Here is a 13,886-nt window from a genome sequence, read left to right on the forward strand (position 1 = left end):
TCAATTTCAATCACTCCGTTCAATCAATAGAATTCATACTCAAGATTAATCGAATGTAACATGAAAACAAACTGAACTCCGAAACCTAAGATGCGAGGGTCGGTTTGCGTATTCGAAATTCGTTCAAAATTTTAGTTTGAAATCCGAACCCGTCCGATACACACCGCTGCTACAAACACTTATATATGGATAGCTATTTTATTCTCATCCCATTATGTTGGTTTATAAAAGTAAAGATTATTCAAAAATGGTAAATTGACAACTTACACCCTGACTTTTTCTATTTAGACATCAATTGGAAGAAAACGAAGGCAAGGGCAGGACGGTCAATGGGAAAAAATGGGTCCCAGCCTCATCACACCAAGCTCCACCCATTCGTTCCTACACCAACAAATACCATATGTACTCTCTACTCTTCACACACATAATAATAAATACATATAAAGCCCACCCCCTAACCCCCATTATTATTTTCCCTACTTTCTCTCTGCCACCACCATGACTGACGACGATAACTGGGTGAAATCCGCCATGGATGACGACCACTTGGTTGTTCAAATCCTGCTCACGCTCCGTCAACAATCTCTGCCGTCGCAGTCGAACATCAAGTCGCCTCCGCTAGGTTGGAGCATCCGTCAGCGGCGTTCGAGACCGCAGGTGGTGTTACTTCCATCCGTCGCTAAGAAATCGCCGCCGGCCGCTAGGGCTAGTCCTACAACTCCGTTGTCCTGGAGCGGTGCTACTTCCGTCAGCGGCGGTGGAAATGGAAACGGAAACGGAAACGGCGATGGAATCGAGGAGTCTAGCCGATTAATTCCGAATCGCTCCGATGTATCGAGATCTAAGGTGTGTGTGTATGTATATATATGTTGTTGTTTTTTATGGCGGTAGTTGTGTGGTTGTCTGACGGTGGTTCTACCTCATTTGCTTCTCGTGTTTGTCGATGGCGTTAATCATTATGACCATAATACCCCTAGTAGGTCGCCTAATTTACAGGTCACCGGTTCAGGATTTGTCAGATCAAACACATCCCCCACTTTACCGGTTTTTCAGTTTGTAAATTTACCATTTTACCCTTGTCCCATGCAAAAATCATCGACATCAGATCTCATCGGCGTGTGTCTCCTCCGATGCTGTCGATTCCACTATTTTCACACCGTTGACCAAATTGCCCCTGTCATTGGCCCGTAATAGTTTAATGGATTCAATGAAACTCGTAGTTTACGAGGTCAGCTATACATGACTGTTTGGTAGTAGTTTGGTATATCGAAGGTGAGACATTCAGGAAGCTAACATATCCTTTCGAGTTAAAAATACACGGTGCTTAAATGTATAATACATCTTTCTAATCTATACAGACAATTAATCCATACAAAACCAACCAAACAGCCCCTTTGTTACCTTTTGTTTTCTTTTTTTCATATATAATATTTATATATGATAAATATTCATCCACTTTTTACTTTTGGAAAACCTTAGCCTTACTCTTCGCTCCGAAAGGCGGTCAAGGGGTCACCTTCGATGACTTCATACTATTCGTAGTCAGCTGAGGGATTAATCCGTGTCTGTAAACTCATGTCCGGAAACCTACCGTTATCATATCATCTTTTACCGTTTTACCATTTTCCAATATTTATAAATACCCACATGAGTAATTCTATAATAATTTTTTTTGAAGGAGAAGCAGGTGACTTCCCTTCGACGCCCAGAGTCAGAAATTGAACGACTTTCCACGTTTTTCTCATACCCTTTTTACAAAAATACCCTTCCTCCCAAAGGACATTTTAGTCAATTCACATCTCTCATAGTAGTTGATAAATTCATGACTCGTGTACACAACCCGTCAAAGTCAATCACCCATCTAGATTTGGTTGAAAAAAAGACGAATGCCAGTATGCCACTCACCCAAAAAAACCGTAAATAAACCATACCCTCAGGGGTGTTTTCGTCTTTTCTCCTCATGGGTATATGCCATTTATATCGTTGGCGTGTTTTCGTGGCAAGTTTTAGGGTGTGTGTTTGGTGCGAGTATTGGGTAGTTGTTGTGCACTTTATTGGGTGTGTGGAAGAAGAAGAAAGAGGGTAATGATCTAGTGTGTTGCGGTCTTGGGACTCGCGTGCAACCGTATCTGGTTGTCTATTTCTATTAGTCAGTTAAAAACAATTCCATGTGGGTTGTAGTGAATATTTAATTTCAAGAGCTCTTGGTTGACAAAGTCAAAAGGATGTTCTACGGTTTTAAGGGTCAAGATGATGTCTGTTATTTGTTTATTTGACGGGTTGGGTGACACTAGCATTTAACATTTATAACTAGTGATTGGTCCCAGGCTCTATAAAATTCTGGTCAAATAAATGGTTCCTGCATGACAAGATTTCTTGATCTTTTTTCTTTAAAGGAAAATAAAAATTCTTTTACATGGGCGTGCATGACAAGATTTCTTGATTTTTCTTTAAAGAAAAATCAAATTTCTAAGTGAATATATTTTAGTAATTTACTTATCTTGTATCATCTTCTTTTAGTTTTTATTCCACTGGTTAATGAAGGGTATTTTAGTAACTTATCTATGTTGTGTCATCTTCCTCTCTGATGAGTATCTGAATGTGACAGAAGGTCATGGTTTTAATTAAAATCTCATCTAAGGTTATATACTGAATGACCCACATGGCTAAAGGCACCCTAACATAACATTATGATCGAAACTATGTAGGTCTGAAGTCAAATCTGGTTTTGTTTTGGGATGATCTGGATGAACTCTAATTTTCCGATCTAGTAACAGTCAATTTTTTGTAATCTTTTAAGACACGGTCAAAAGATAAAAACAACGGTTTCAAACCTACAACAATTGGTTCAAAAGACACTGTTAATACGGTTTGATATTTGACTGCTTGTTCAAATTTGTAATCTTTGTGTGTCCCCAAAAGGGTCTTGTTTCAAAATCTAAGAGCAAGACAAATTTGAGGTTCTCTACCCTTCACTTTCTAAAGGGTATGAAAGAATGATTCCTGTTGATATATACATATATATATATACATATATATATATACATATATATATATATACATATATATATATACATACATATATATATATACATATATATATATATATATATATATTCTTTTAGATTATAAAATGGACTTTTTTCTTTTGACTTTGATATTAAACTTGGCATTGGTTTCTACGTGTGCAAAACAAACGTTGGTGTCTTTCAAATAAGACAAGCATATGCATATTAGAGGGTATCTATATCATTTCTTGTTACGGGGAAATCGAAGATTAAACAGTTTTATTTTATTTTATTGAGTATTGTTTTATATTGTATCGAAAGAAATAATAATATGATTGATAGGTCCCGTTTACTTGACGTGAAAGAAAAATGAGCAGTGTCTTTACACAAGTCAATGATGATAGTATTCCCGTTTCTAGATCTTGTGTTCTTGTAGTTCTCTCTCGGGTTATGTTTGCTAAATGTTGTCATGAATAAGATCTGTTGGTTTTAGTTGTTGATTGCCATATTGTATTTCAGGTTATACGGCCGAATGAAACAACCCCCACGAAGAGACCAAGAAAGAAGAAGGTAACCCTTTCTTCTGATGTGCATCTCAAGATTCCCTATAGGAAACTTGAGGGTTAATAAAGGCTAGGGCTTGGGGATTATCCTTATAGGACGCTATTTCAAGTGTCCTCCGGGCAAGTAAGATTTTTTTTGGTTGCTGGGTCCTGTAGAATTAGTTGGGATGCGCACAAGCTGCATGGATATTGGATACCCATGGTAACCCAAAAAAAGGGATTCATATGTAGGTAACTTCAGGGTCAGCTCAACTTGCAAATAAAGACTAGGCCTTTGGTGTTCCTCCTCATAGATCGCCAGTTTTAGTTTCATTAGGGCTCCAATATCTTTAGGGTCCCATGGGATTAGTCGAGATGCACGCAAGCTGCATGGATCTCCATGGTTACCAAAAAAGAAGATTCCTATATGGATACCTTCAGGTTAGCTCAACTCGCAAATAAAGGCCAGACTTTTGGTGCTCCTCTCTATAGGTCGCCGGTTTGAGTCTTATCCGGGTCCCAATATATGTTCAAGGTCCCATGGGATTGGTTGACCAGCGCACAAACCGTCCCAGACACCTTTGGTTACCCAATAAAAAGATTCTTGTAGGAAGTAATGATATATACATCCTTGGAGATGTTATTTATTTGGTTTGTTCGGTTGTTCTGTAGACGTTGGCTGAACTTAAAGAGGATGAGACGACGTTATTAAAGGAACGAAAGCAATTGAAACGGGTACGATGAAATTGTATTATAAATCTTTTATTGTTTCTTGTTTCTGGAGCTTGAATGTTGATTATGGTTTCCTTTGTGATTTGCAGCAACTAGCAAGCTTACAAGCCACATGCCAGCAACAGAGAATGGAGAATGAGAGCCTGAAGAAGATGAAGGTAAAAACCAACACATTTTGAAAAATGCACATGGATTTGATCATGAATGATAACAACAAACAAAGAGAGTATTTATATGGAACCAAATCAAACGAACCCAGCATTTAAAAGCATCTCTAAAATGAGAAAACACCGTCTTTTTTCTGGATTGGGTACCAAGAGTCTAAAGTTTTGTTGCGATTTCAGATGGATTTGCAATGCGACGTAGAAGGGTTGAAGGCGGAGGCGATTGGTTCGTTTGCGGTGCCGGATCTGAATATTCCGGTGGCCGGTGACGAGGAGTAAAGTAGGCATAGGATATATAAAACAGTCAACAAAAGAAAATAAGTTCTAACGTTGATGGATAGAGTAAGTGTAAGTAGAGAGAAGACTTTCTTTGATGAAAAGATAACGATAGTGTAGAAATCTTTTTAACCATTTTAGATGCAGTCTTATATTCTTTCTGGATCTTATATTTGTTCCTTTTTGATAAGTATTACAGATAAAAGTATCTGAAGGTTTGTTTGGTTGTTAATTTCAAAATATCGTGAGATCAGTTGAATTATGCATAAGCTGTTCAGACACCTACAGTTATCCAAAAAAGAACCCATGTTGTGAATCCTGTGATATAATTAAACGGGTTTTTAAAATACTCGTATTGTGCATGTTAGAATGGAGAAGGATAGGGTTTCATTTTAAACCATCCGAGTTGAAGTGGTTGTACAATTTCGTTAGTCAATACTGGTAAGCATATTTGGCCACCAACTAGTTATCTGGGACCATCTAAACCGCTCTTTGGTGACACCAAATTTGGTGTAATAAATAGTAACACGCCAAGTTGGTGTATCATTATTAATTTACAACAAATTTTACACTAACGGGAAAAGTTAAAAAAGAATATACGTAAAATTTATATTTTGGTATAAGATTTTATGTTACCAGTTACAACAGATTTATTGTTTACAGTAGATTTTACATCAATTTTTATGAATTTGGTATTACCTATTGGAAATGTCCTTATTAACGGTTACGTATCTTTGCATTTGCCAAAAATAAAAATTGGAGAAGAGATTGAATCCAGGATTGATCTTTTAACGAGACTCTGAGATCACGTAAGATATTTTAGAAGTAATGAAATCTGGCAAAAATATTAAAATAACCGCAAGGGTGGTGGTACCTGATTGGGTTGAATCTGGGCTCCAAAGGTCGAAAGTGCCTATAGGTCCTATTAATTCAAATTCAAAAAGGAATAAAAATCTCCTTGTGGCCACAAAGGTTCAAATGCGATTACTATGGGCTACGTGCAAAACACGTAGTGGCTATGAGATTAGTCGGCTTGCATAGCAGCGGGTTGGCTATCCAGATTAATAAAAAAAACTTAAATCTAATTTAAGCAAGGGCTTGGTTTATTGACAGTTGAATTAAATTGAATAAAGTTTTAACAGTAATTTAATTAAACAAAATCGTTGGAAGGTAGATACGATAAACATAAACAACCTTGTAGTTATATTTTTTACAATTCCTTGTACTTAACATGTCTTGGACTTCATCGTCATCGAGGAGTTTTGGATATGACAAATATAGATAGATCAACATCGAGGTCATGAGTGATAAAATCAATATTCGTTGCATCTGTGAATTTTATCTTCGACAACATCCAATTGGTTTGGGAGGGGAACTCCATTCCCCTCAGCTCAGCTTCTTCCATTATATTAGTTTGATTGTTTTTGTCTGTCTGCAGGTTGTAGAATCTAAGGGGTAAGTGATTATCGGATCATAATATATTATCAGATGAACGTGACAAGGATTGAGAATTTTGATAAGAGCGGTGACAATGACCGAGAGTGTTACCTGGTAAGTGAGAGTAATAACTCTTATATGATAAGTATTTACAGGATAATATATTGCATACGATTCCGTTTTATTGGACTAAAATTTTACCTGATAAGTTAAGTGAAAGTGTTCCCTGTTACCGGTAAGCACACTTACTGGATAAGCGTTCGGTGAACGGTCCCTAAATCTCATGTACTCTAAAAAACCTGTAATTTATTTTTTCCCTTCTCTATTAATGTTTGGTCGCCTTTAACAAAAGGGCAAATTGCATGAAAAAGTAACGTACTTTAACTTGATTCTTATTTTAGGTAACATACTTTCAAAACTTTCATTTTGATACTTAAGATGTAAAGCTTTAAACATTTAAAAGTAACTGGATAACCGGTTTAAGCATAACACAGTATCATGCTGCTGTGGCGAATGATGTAGTATTCAACTCAGTATTATTTGTCGATATGGTTAATGACATGAGTTCTTTTAATCTAAAATTAGTATTTTTTAATCTAAACTTAGTCTTCAACCAGTTACCCGATTAATTAAATTTTTAAAATTTTACATATTAGATATCAAAATGAAAGTTTGAAAGTACGTTACCCAAAATAGGAATCAAGTTAAAAATACATTACTTTTTCAAGCAATTTGAGTACTACTGCGGTTATAAAAGGTAATTCTGAGGAAAAGAAGAAAAGGCACCAGTGGTCTAGTGGTAGAATAGTACCCTGCCACGGTACAGACCCGGGTTCGATTCCCGGCTGGTGCATACGTCAACATTTTTGCAGGAGAAAATTACGGTTTTTGTCCCTCTTGTTTGTAAGAAATTATGTTTTTCGTCCCTGTAGTTTAGAAATGGCATTTTTTTTCCTATGATTTGTAATTCATTGTTTTTTCGTTCCCGAATCTAATGATTGTTTGTTTACTTCTTAATAATTCCACTAAGATACAGACTCTGAATCGCTAAGATATGAATCTTGTTTAATAATTTTTTTTTGCTTCTTAATGGTTTTAAACCATCTTAATGATTTTTATCATAAGCTTGTCTTAACCATTTAGCATCCTCGCTTCATTTTGTAAAATTATCAAACAATTATATTTCATTTTACATTATATTATAAAAACTTCTTAATCATTCTAACCACTTCATTATCTTGTATCAAACTATTCTTCAACTGTCAAAGAGTTCCTAACTACTACTTTGAAGTACAAGGGATGAAAAAAGCAAAAAATTATAAACCATAAAGATCAAACAACAATAAATTATAAATACTAAAATCACAATGAATTGATAACCATGGGAACTAAAATCAAAGTTTTTAAACCACAAGGACTAAAAATGCAACCTACTTTTTTTCCTTTGTAGAGTAAATTACCTTTTTAGTCCATGCAGTTGTTAACATGTTAAGGACCAAACATCTTACCCGGTAAGAGCGAAGACAAAAACCGATATTCTCATCCGGTAAGTGAGGTTGACGATTCTTACCCCGTTAACGCCTACAAGATATATTGTTAAATACATTGTCTTTTTAATTAACTAGAATCTTAAGAGATATTATTGAATTTTACCGGGCAGGTATATTTCAACCTGCTATGATTTCTTTAGTACGTTTTTGGCTAAGGGATTTTCATTTCAAGTACCTCTAATATTCGAATTAAATCTTCATATTGAGCTTCTCGTAACTCCGGTTATCTTCATAGTTTTCCGGCCGGTGTTACTGAACAACTGAGCCACCGACGTCACTGCGTTGCACTTATTCTCACCACCTGCCTTCCTTTTTTTAGATTCCGACGACGGCGAAGATGTAGGTAACGTGGCCGGAATCGGAAACACCGACGGTATCTCGAAATTGGTCCTTGCATTTGCTCCTCTCATCCGGCGAGCTGCTGCGTCGTACGCACGCGCCGCTTCCTGCGCCGTGTCAAACGTCCCCAACCAGTGCCGGCATCGACCTATCCTATCACGTATCTCCGCCGACCACCGTCCCCACGGCCTCTTTCTCACCCCTCTGTACCTCTTCTCTACACCACCACCATCACCACCACTTTTCACCGGTTTGTCCTTTGATTCTTCGTTATCATCTCCGGCCGTCGCCATACTATTTCCGAACAGAACATGTTCTCCGACCACCGCGGCAATGCCTTCCAGAACACCACGGCGGTTGTTTTCCGGTGAAACTACAGCTTCCGGTGATGGGGTTTCGAGATTTTGATCGAAAAGTGATTGGTTTTCGAGAATTTGAGATTTACTTGAAGATTGATCGTGGAAAAGGCCAGCACTCATTGTTTCCGATGGAAGTTCCATCGAAACGGCATCTTAATCTTCTGAGAAGTGCAGGTGAAGGATCTAATAAAGAGTGACGAAAACCTTGCATGGGAAATGGTGATTGTTACGTAGAGTTCATTTATGCATCTGGTTTGACCCGACCCGAAGTAACGATATGCAACCTCTATTATTACGTTAATTATGTATAATAAAAAATTTAAAAATGGTTAAATTTAAGAATGTCAAATATAAATTTTTAAAAAGAGTTAATTTAAAAGTTAATAAGAAATCTGTAAAAAAAATTGTATAAAAATATATCAAATTTGAGATATTAATTTAAATATATAAAAAATGTAATTACTTTAATTATGTATTTATTTTATGTTATTTATTTAATAATCTTATTTTAATATGATTACTTTAATTATATTAATAAATAAAACTGATTAAATACGCAAATATTTTATAAAATTAAAACTAATTAAATACGAAGAAACTCTAAAAAAGCAGGTCATACAGTTACGACCTATGACGAAAACCCTCACTAAAAATCTCATGTGAAAAACCTCAAAAGGAGCCATCAGTCCTATTTCTCAATGATAATATAGAATATATAGCAGCACAACGCTTGTATTGCTCTCCCACAAACCCGTTTTCTCAATAATATTTCACGATCAATACAATTGGCTGGCGTTTTAGGGTTTTATTGGATAATGGGCAACAGAGCCATCATAGTATTTTATAATTCCTCAGTAGCATGGGCTGCAATAAGGGTTTGCTGTGAATCCTTTTCATATTTTATTTTAATTTTGGAATATAATTTTTCGATTTTCCGTAATTTTTTTTTCCAAAATGAAATAAGTTATTTATCTTATAATTAATTATGGATTTCATGTTCGCTGTCAGGTTGGGCAATCACTCATTCTTAAAACCAACATTACAAATTGTGACCCCGGCGGCCCGGCCTCCCAGATATTTCGGTTCCAACAAATGATGACACTATATCTTCAATGTGCTCGGGATAGAAGTTTTACATAAATGTATCGCCATGCTATTAAATATTTTTGGTGTTGAATATATATTTTTTAGAGTATTTGATTTTTGGTACTCTAATTTAGAAATTTTTTTAACATAGTTGCTGCAAATGCACTTATGAAACAGGTTGATGATTATTTTCTATTATTTAACTGGATTGTCACCCGCTATTTTGATGAAAAAGTGGTTCATATGTTTTATGAACCTACGTTGGTATGTACTGATTCCTCTTAATGGTGTGATTTTTTTTAATCGGTTCACCATGGTTAAAACGCACTTATTGGCAAAGCTCTAAAGTAGAGTTGGATATGGACAAGTGTAAAAATAGTTAAGCATGGTCAACACTGTCTTGAAAAAAGCTCGAATATAATCTAATAAGGTAGAAGCTGAAATTGGATCTGATCTGATAAGGTGTTAGACTGGGCTAGTTCATTTGGTTCTGATTTTTAGTTGATCCTATTATTAATCAAGAGAAAATTTAACAATTCTAACTAATAACTAAAAAACAAATAGGTTTTTATATGATCTGAAAATAATTGATATGATAATAATTATGGTAAACAGTTAAGAAAATAATTGATATGAGTCTTTATTATTATTAATATGTACATTAGACAATTCCATAATCATGTAATCTTTTCATATACATATATTTTCAACCTATTATCCATCTCTATGTAACTTCTTTGTGTATATATCCAATAACTATGAACTTATATATATATATATATATATATATATATATTGAAAAAATTAATTGAATATGATATATTTAAAATTTAATAAAATATAGATAAATTATACCAAATAGTCGATGATGAAAAAAATTATGAATAAATTAGAAAAAATAATATATTCAAAGTTTTAAAAATATTTTAATGTATCAAACTAATTAATCTGATAAATTCGTAAGATTTGGATTAAATTAAGTTGTACCTTGATTTGTATTAAGTTGGGTTAAAAAATTTCAAACCATAAAGTTGTTCGGATGTTAAGTAGGAATGGACAATAATACCCCTGTGGTGGGGTGTAGGATTTAGGTTAACGTCAGGGTGCCGTAAGTTGACAAGATTGTTGTGAAAGGTGGAAGAGTAAGATGCCAGAGACCATGAACCCATTTGTAAGACGATGCTTCTGTGATTTCCGAGGTCAAGGCTACTTGCCATGCACCCATTCATGCCACGTGGACGTTAGCAACTTATTTAATTTTTTCGTGTAAATCAATTATAATTAGTATATAAAATTTTATATTATTAATTCTTTTTTCGTTGGTATAAGTTAGGGACCGTTTACAAAACACTAATCCGGTAAGCATTTAACGGTAAAATTGAACACTATCATTTACTTACTAGGTAAGATTTTAGTCAATAAAAACGGCTTTCTATGCACTAATTTAGCCGGTAAGAGCTGACTATGGTAAGAGTCATTGTCCTCACTTACCGGGTAAGACTCTCGGTCTTTGCCTCGCTCTTACTAGGTAAGATTCTTGGTTATTGCCATATTCATCCGGTAATGTAATATAACTTAGTAAGCGCTTACCCGAGTAAGCATTTGGTAAACGACCCCTTAGTGTATGTTTTGAATTAACTTCAATTTATCTATACTGTATTATAAAGCATTTGAAAAGAACTATTAAAAATAATTTTTTACATATAAAATATTGTTTAATGATCCATAATACATAAAATTTAAGATTACAAGTAATTGTGCATAAGTACAACTTATTAAAGCTTCATACTTGACTTCGTCCAACTAACTACAGATAAACATAATCAAATATAGAATGAACATCTTATTTTCTAAATATAAAAAATCTAAAATATAATTAGGATAATCAATGATAATTAATAGAATACTTAGTTATTATCTTTATAAAAAATTATATTATTAAACCTAAACTAAATTTATTTGTTACTAAACCTAAATTAAATTATAATAAAAAAATTAGGCAAAAAACGAGAACTTTTAAATAGTTAATTTGATATTAGTATCAATATATATTCTTAAATTTTTTTATAATGTCTTCAAATTTATATTTCATTGAAAAATAAAAATATCATCATTTTCTCAAAATCATATAAGATCATATTATAACATCGACTAACATAAAAGAATAAAATAAAATATTAAAATCAAGATTTATCTCGTTATATTATACGAGTATCTTTCTAGTATTTATAAAAAATTATATTATTAAACCTAAACTAAATTTATTTGTTACTAAACCTAAATTAAATTATAATTAAAAAAATTTAATTAAGAAAATTACACCAAAACACAAAAACTTTAATAAGAATTAATTTAATAATGATATCGATATTTCTTTTTTAAAATTTTATAATATTTTTAAATTTATATTTTATTCAAAAATAAAAACATTATCACTTTCTCAAAACCACACAAAACCAATGTTTACATAAAATTCAAGATTACAAATAAATTATGCAAAAATACAACTTATTAACGCTCAATGTTTGAATTTGTATAACTAATTATGGATAAACATAATCAAATAGAAGATTAACATCTTATTTTAAAATATGAAAAATATAAAATATAATTAAGATAATTATCGAGTTCTAAACAAATAATTAATTATTATATTTGTAAGAAAATTATATTATTAAACCAAATATAAATTCAATTGTTATTGTACATAAATTAAGTTATAAAAAAATGAATTGAAAATAACACAAAAAATAAGGAATTTTAAATAATTAATTTGATATTAATATTGATATATTTTTATCAAATTTTTATGATATATTCAAACTTATATTTTATTAAAAATAAAAATATCATCATTTTCTCAAAATCATATAAGATCATATTATAACATCGACTAACATAAAAGAATAAAATAAAATATTAAAATCAAGATTTATCTCGTTATATTATACGAGTATCTTTCTAGTATTTATAAAAAATTATATAATGAAATCAAAAATAAATTTATTCGTTATTAAAAGGTAAATTGAATTATAAATGAAAAAACACTTAAATATTTAAATATTATAATTTTGGAGGAGAATAGGTTTACGAAGAATGAGGGTGTGTAGGATGACGTAATCTTATTGTCAAATCATTTGACATATTTCTGAGTTAATAAAATACTATTTCCATATCCACGTGTCATATTCTTACTTCATCTCAAATTATGCCAATTCTTATCACATTTTTTTATTTTTATTACTTAAAATCATGTTAAATTATATATTAAAATATAAAAAATATATCATGATATATTAGAACGCTTCTAATCCAACGTTAAAAACACAAAAATAAGTTGTTTTCATCTTCAACCAAACAATAAAATACTAAAAAGATGGAGGTTTAAAATGTTGACCTCTATATCAACGTAGGAATATAAAATATATATTAATATTTATTCAATTATTTTAATAATATAAATTAATAGTTTAATAAATTAATAAAATAATGTAATAATAAATACAAATATTGCTTTATTATTATATACTTTTAAAGATTGTTTGTTTACCTTTTAATAATTTTATTAAAAGATAACATTTGAATTATTAATAGGTGAATCTTGTTTGGCAAAAAAAAATCTGTCTTTTAATGGTTCTAAAACCTTCTGAATGATTCTGTATCATGAGTCTCCTTTAACCATTCAACACCGTAATTTTATTATAAACAATTATATTTCATTTTACAGTATATGATGAGAGTTCGTTTTAGATATTAGTATATATATTATATTATTAAAATATTTAATATAATTTATAAAATATATTTTTTCTTAAATATTTATTTTCAAGGATTCTTATTGGTACGTTTCATATAAAATCATTTCTTTTTCATAATTATTCATTTTTGTAAAGTTATCCAAGTTTGAAGAAATACACCATTTCTCTCGCATATTTCTCAATTTTGAAGAATCTATTGAAATAAAAATCGCTAAAATCACCATTTTGGAGATGCTAATGCTCTGGTACGTTAAAGAAACTATTTTGTTTCGACTAACTTAAAGATAAACATGTGGATGACTCACAAATAGGGGTGTACAAAATAACGTCAACCAACGAAACTCATCCAACCAAATCCACCAACAACCCATTAAACCCAACAGACAAAACCGCCAACCCACTTAAACGATAATTAGGAGGGTTGAAATTAGGTTAGTGTAACTCAACCCAACCCAAACCGCCAATCCAACACTAATGTATATTATTTAGATAAATTTTATATATATATATATAATTTATATGAATGCACTGAAAACGACTAGATCGAGCACTGTTGTATGATGTTAATGATGGATATGCACTTTAGTACATTATTTTCTGTTGCGTAGATGCTTTTGGAAGTTTGAACCACAAAT

At 32.2% G+C, this 13,886-nt stretch overlaps 2 protein-coding genes and 1 non-coding gene across 3 annotated transcripts; 2 read left to right on the plus strand and 1 right to left on the minus strand.

The window, feature by feature from the left end:
- The first annotated feature begins 450 nt into the window (after nucleotides 1–450).
- Nucleotides 451–4,954, plus strand: LOC112511256. The gene is made up of 5 exons (XM_025116801.1): nucleotides 451–846; nucleotides 3,528–3,578; nucleotides 4,223–4,285; nucleotides 4,372–4,440; nucleotides 4,627–4,954. Exons 1-5 carry the CDS (start codon nucleotides 499–501, stop codon nucleotides 4,723–4,725), a joined length of 630 nt encoding a protein of 209 aa, XP_024972569.1. The 5' UTR covers nucleotides 451–498; the 3' UTR covers nucleotides 4,726–4,954.
- Nucleotides 4,955–6,941: 1,987 nt separating this feature from the next.
- TRNAG-GCC lies at nucleotides 6,942–7,012 on the plus strand. The gene has a single exon. It is a non-coding gene; the product is annotated as a tRNA-Gly (tRNA).
- An 894-nt stretch (nucleotides 7,013–7,906) lies between these two features.
- Nucleotides 7,907–8,548, minus strand: LOC112510969 (ethylene-responsive transcription factor ERF084-like). The gene has a single exon (XM_025116323.1). It carries the CDS (start codon nucleotides 8,546–8,548, stop codon nucleotides 7,907–7,909), a length of 642 nt encoding a protein of 213 aa, XP_024972091.1.
- Nucleotides 8,549–13,886: the final 5,338 nt, after the last annotated feature.

This window comes from Cynara cardunculus (assembly GCF_001531365.2).
Source record: "Cynara cardunculus var. scolymus isolate 2C chromosome LG 4, CcrdV1, whole genome shotgun sequence".
NCBI classification, from domain to species: Eukaryota; Viridiplantae; Streptophyta; class Magnoliopsida; order Asterales; family Asteraceae; genus Cynara; species Cynara cardunculus.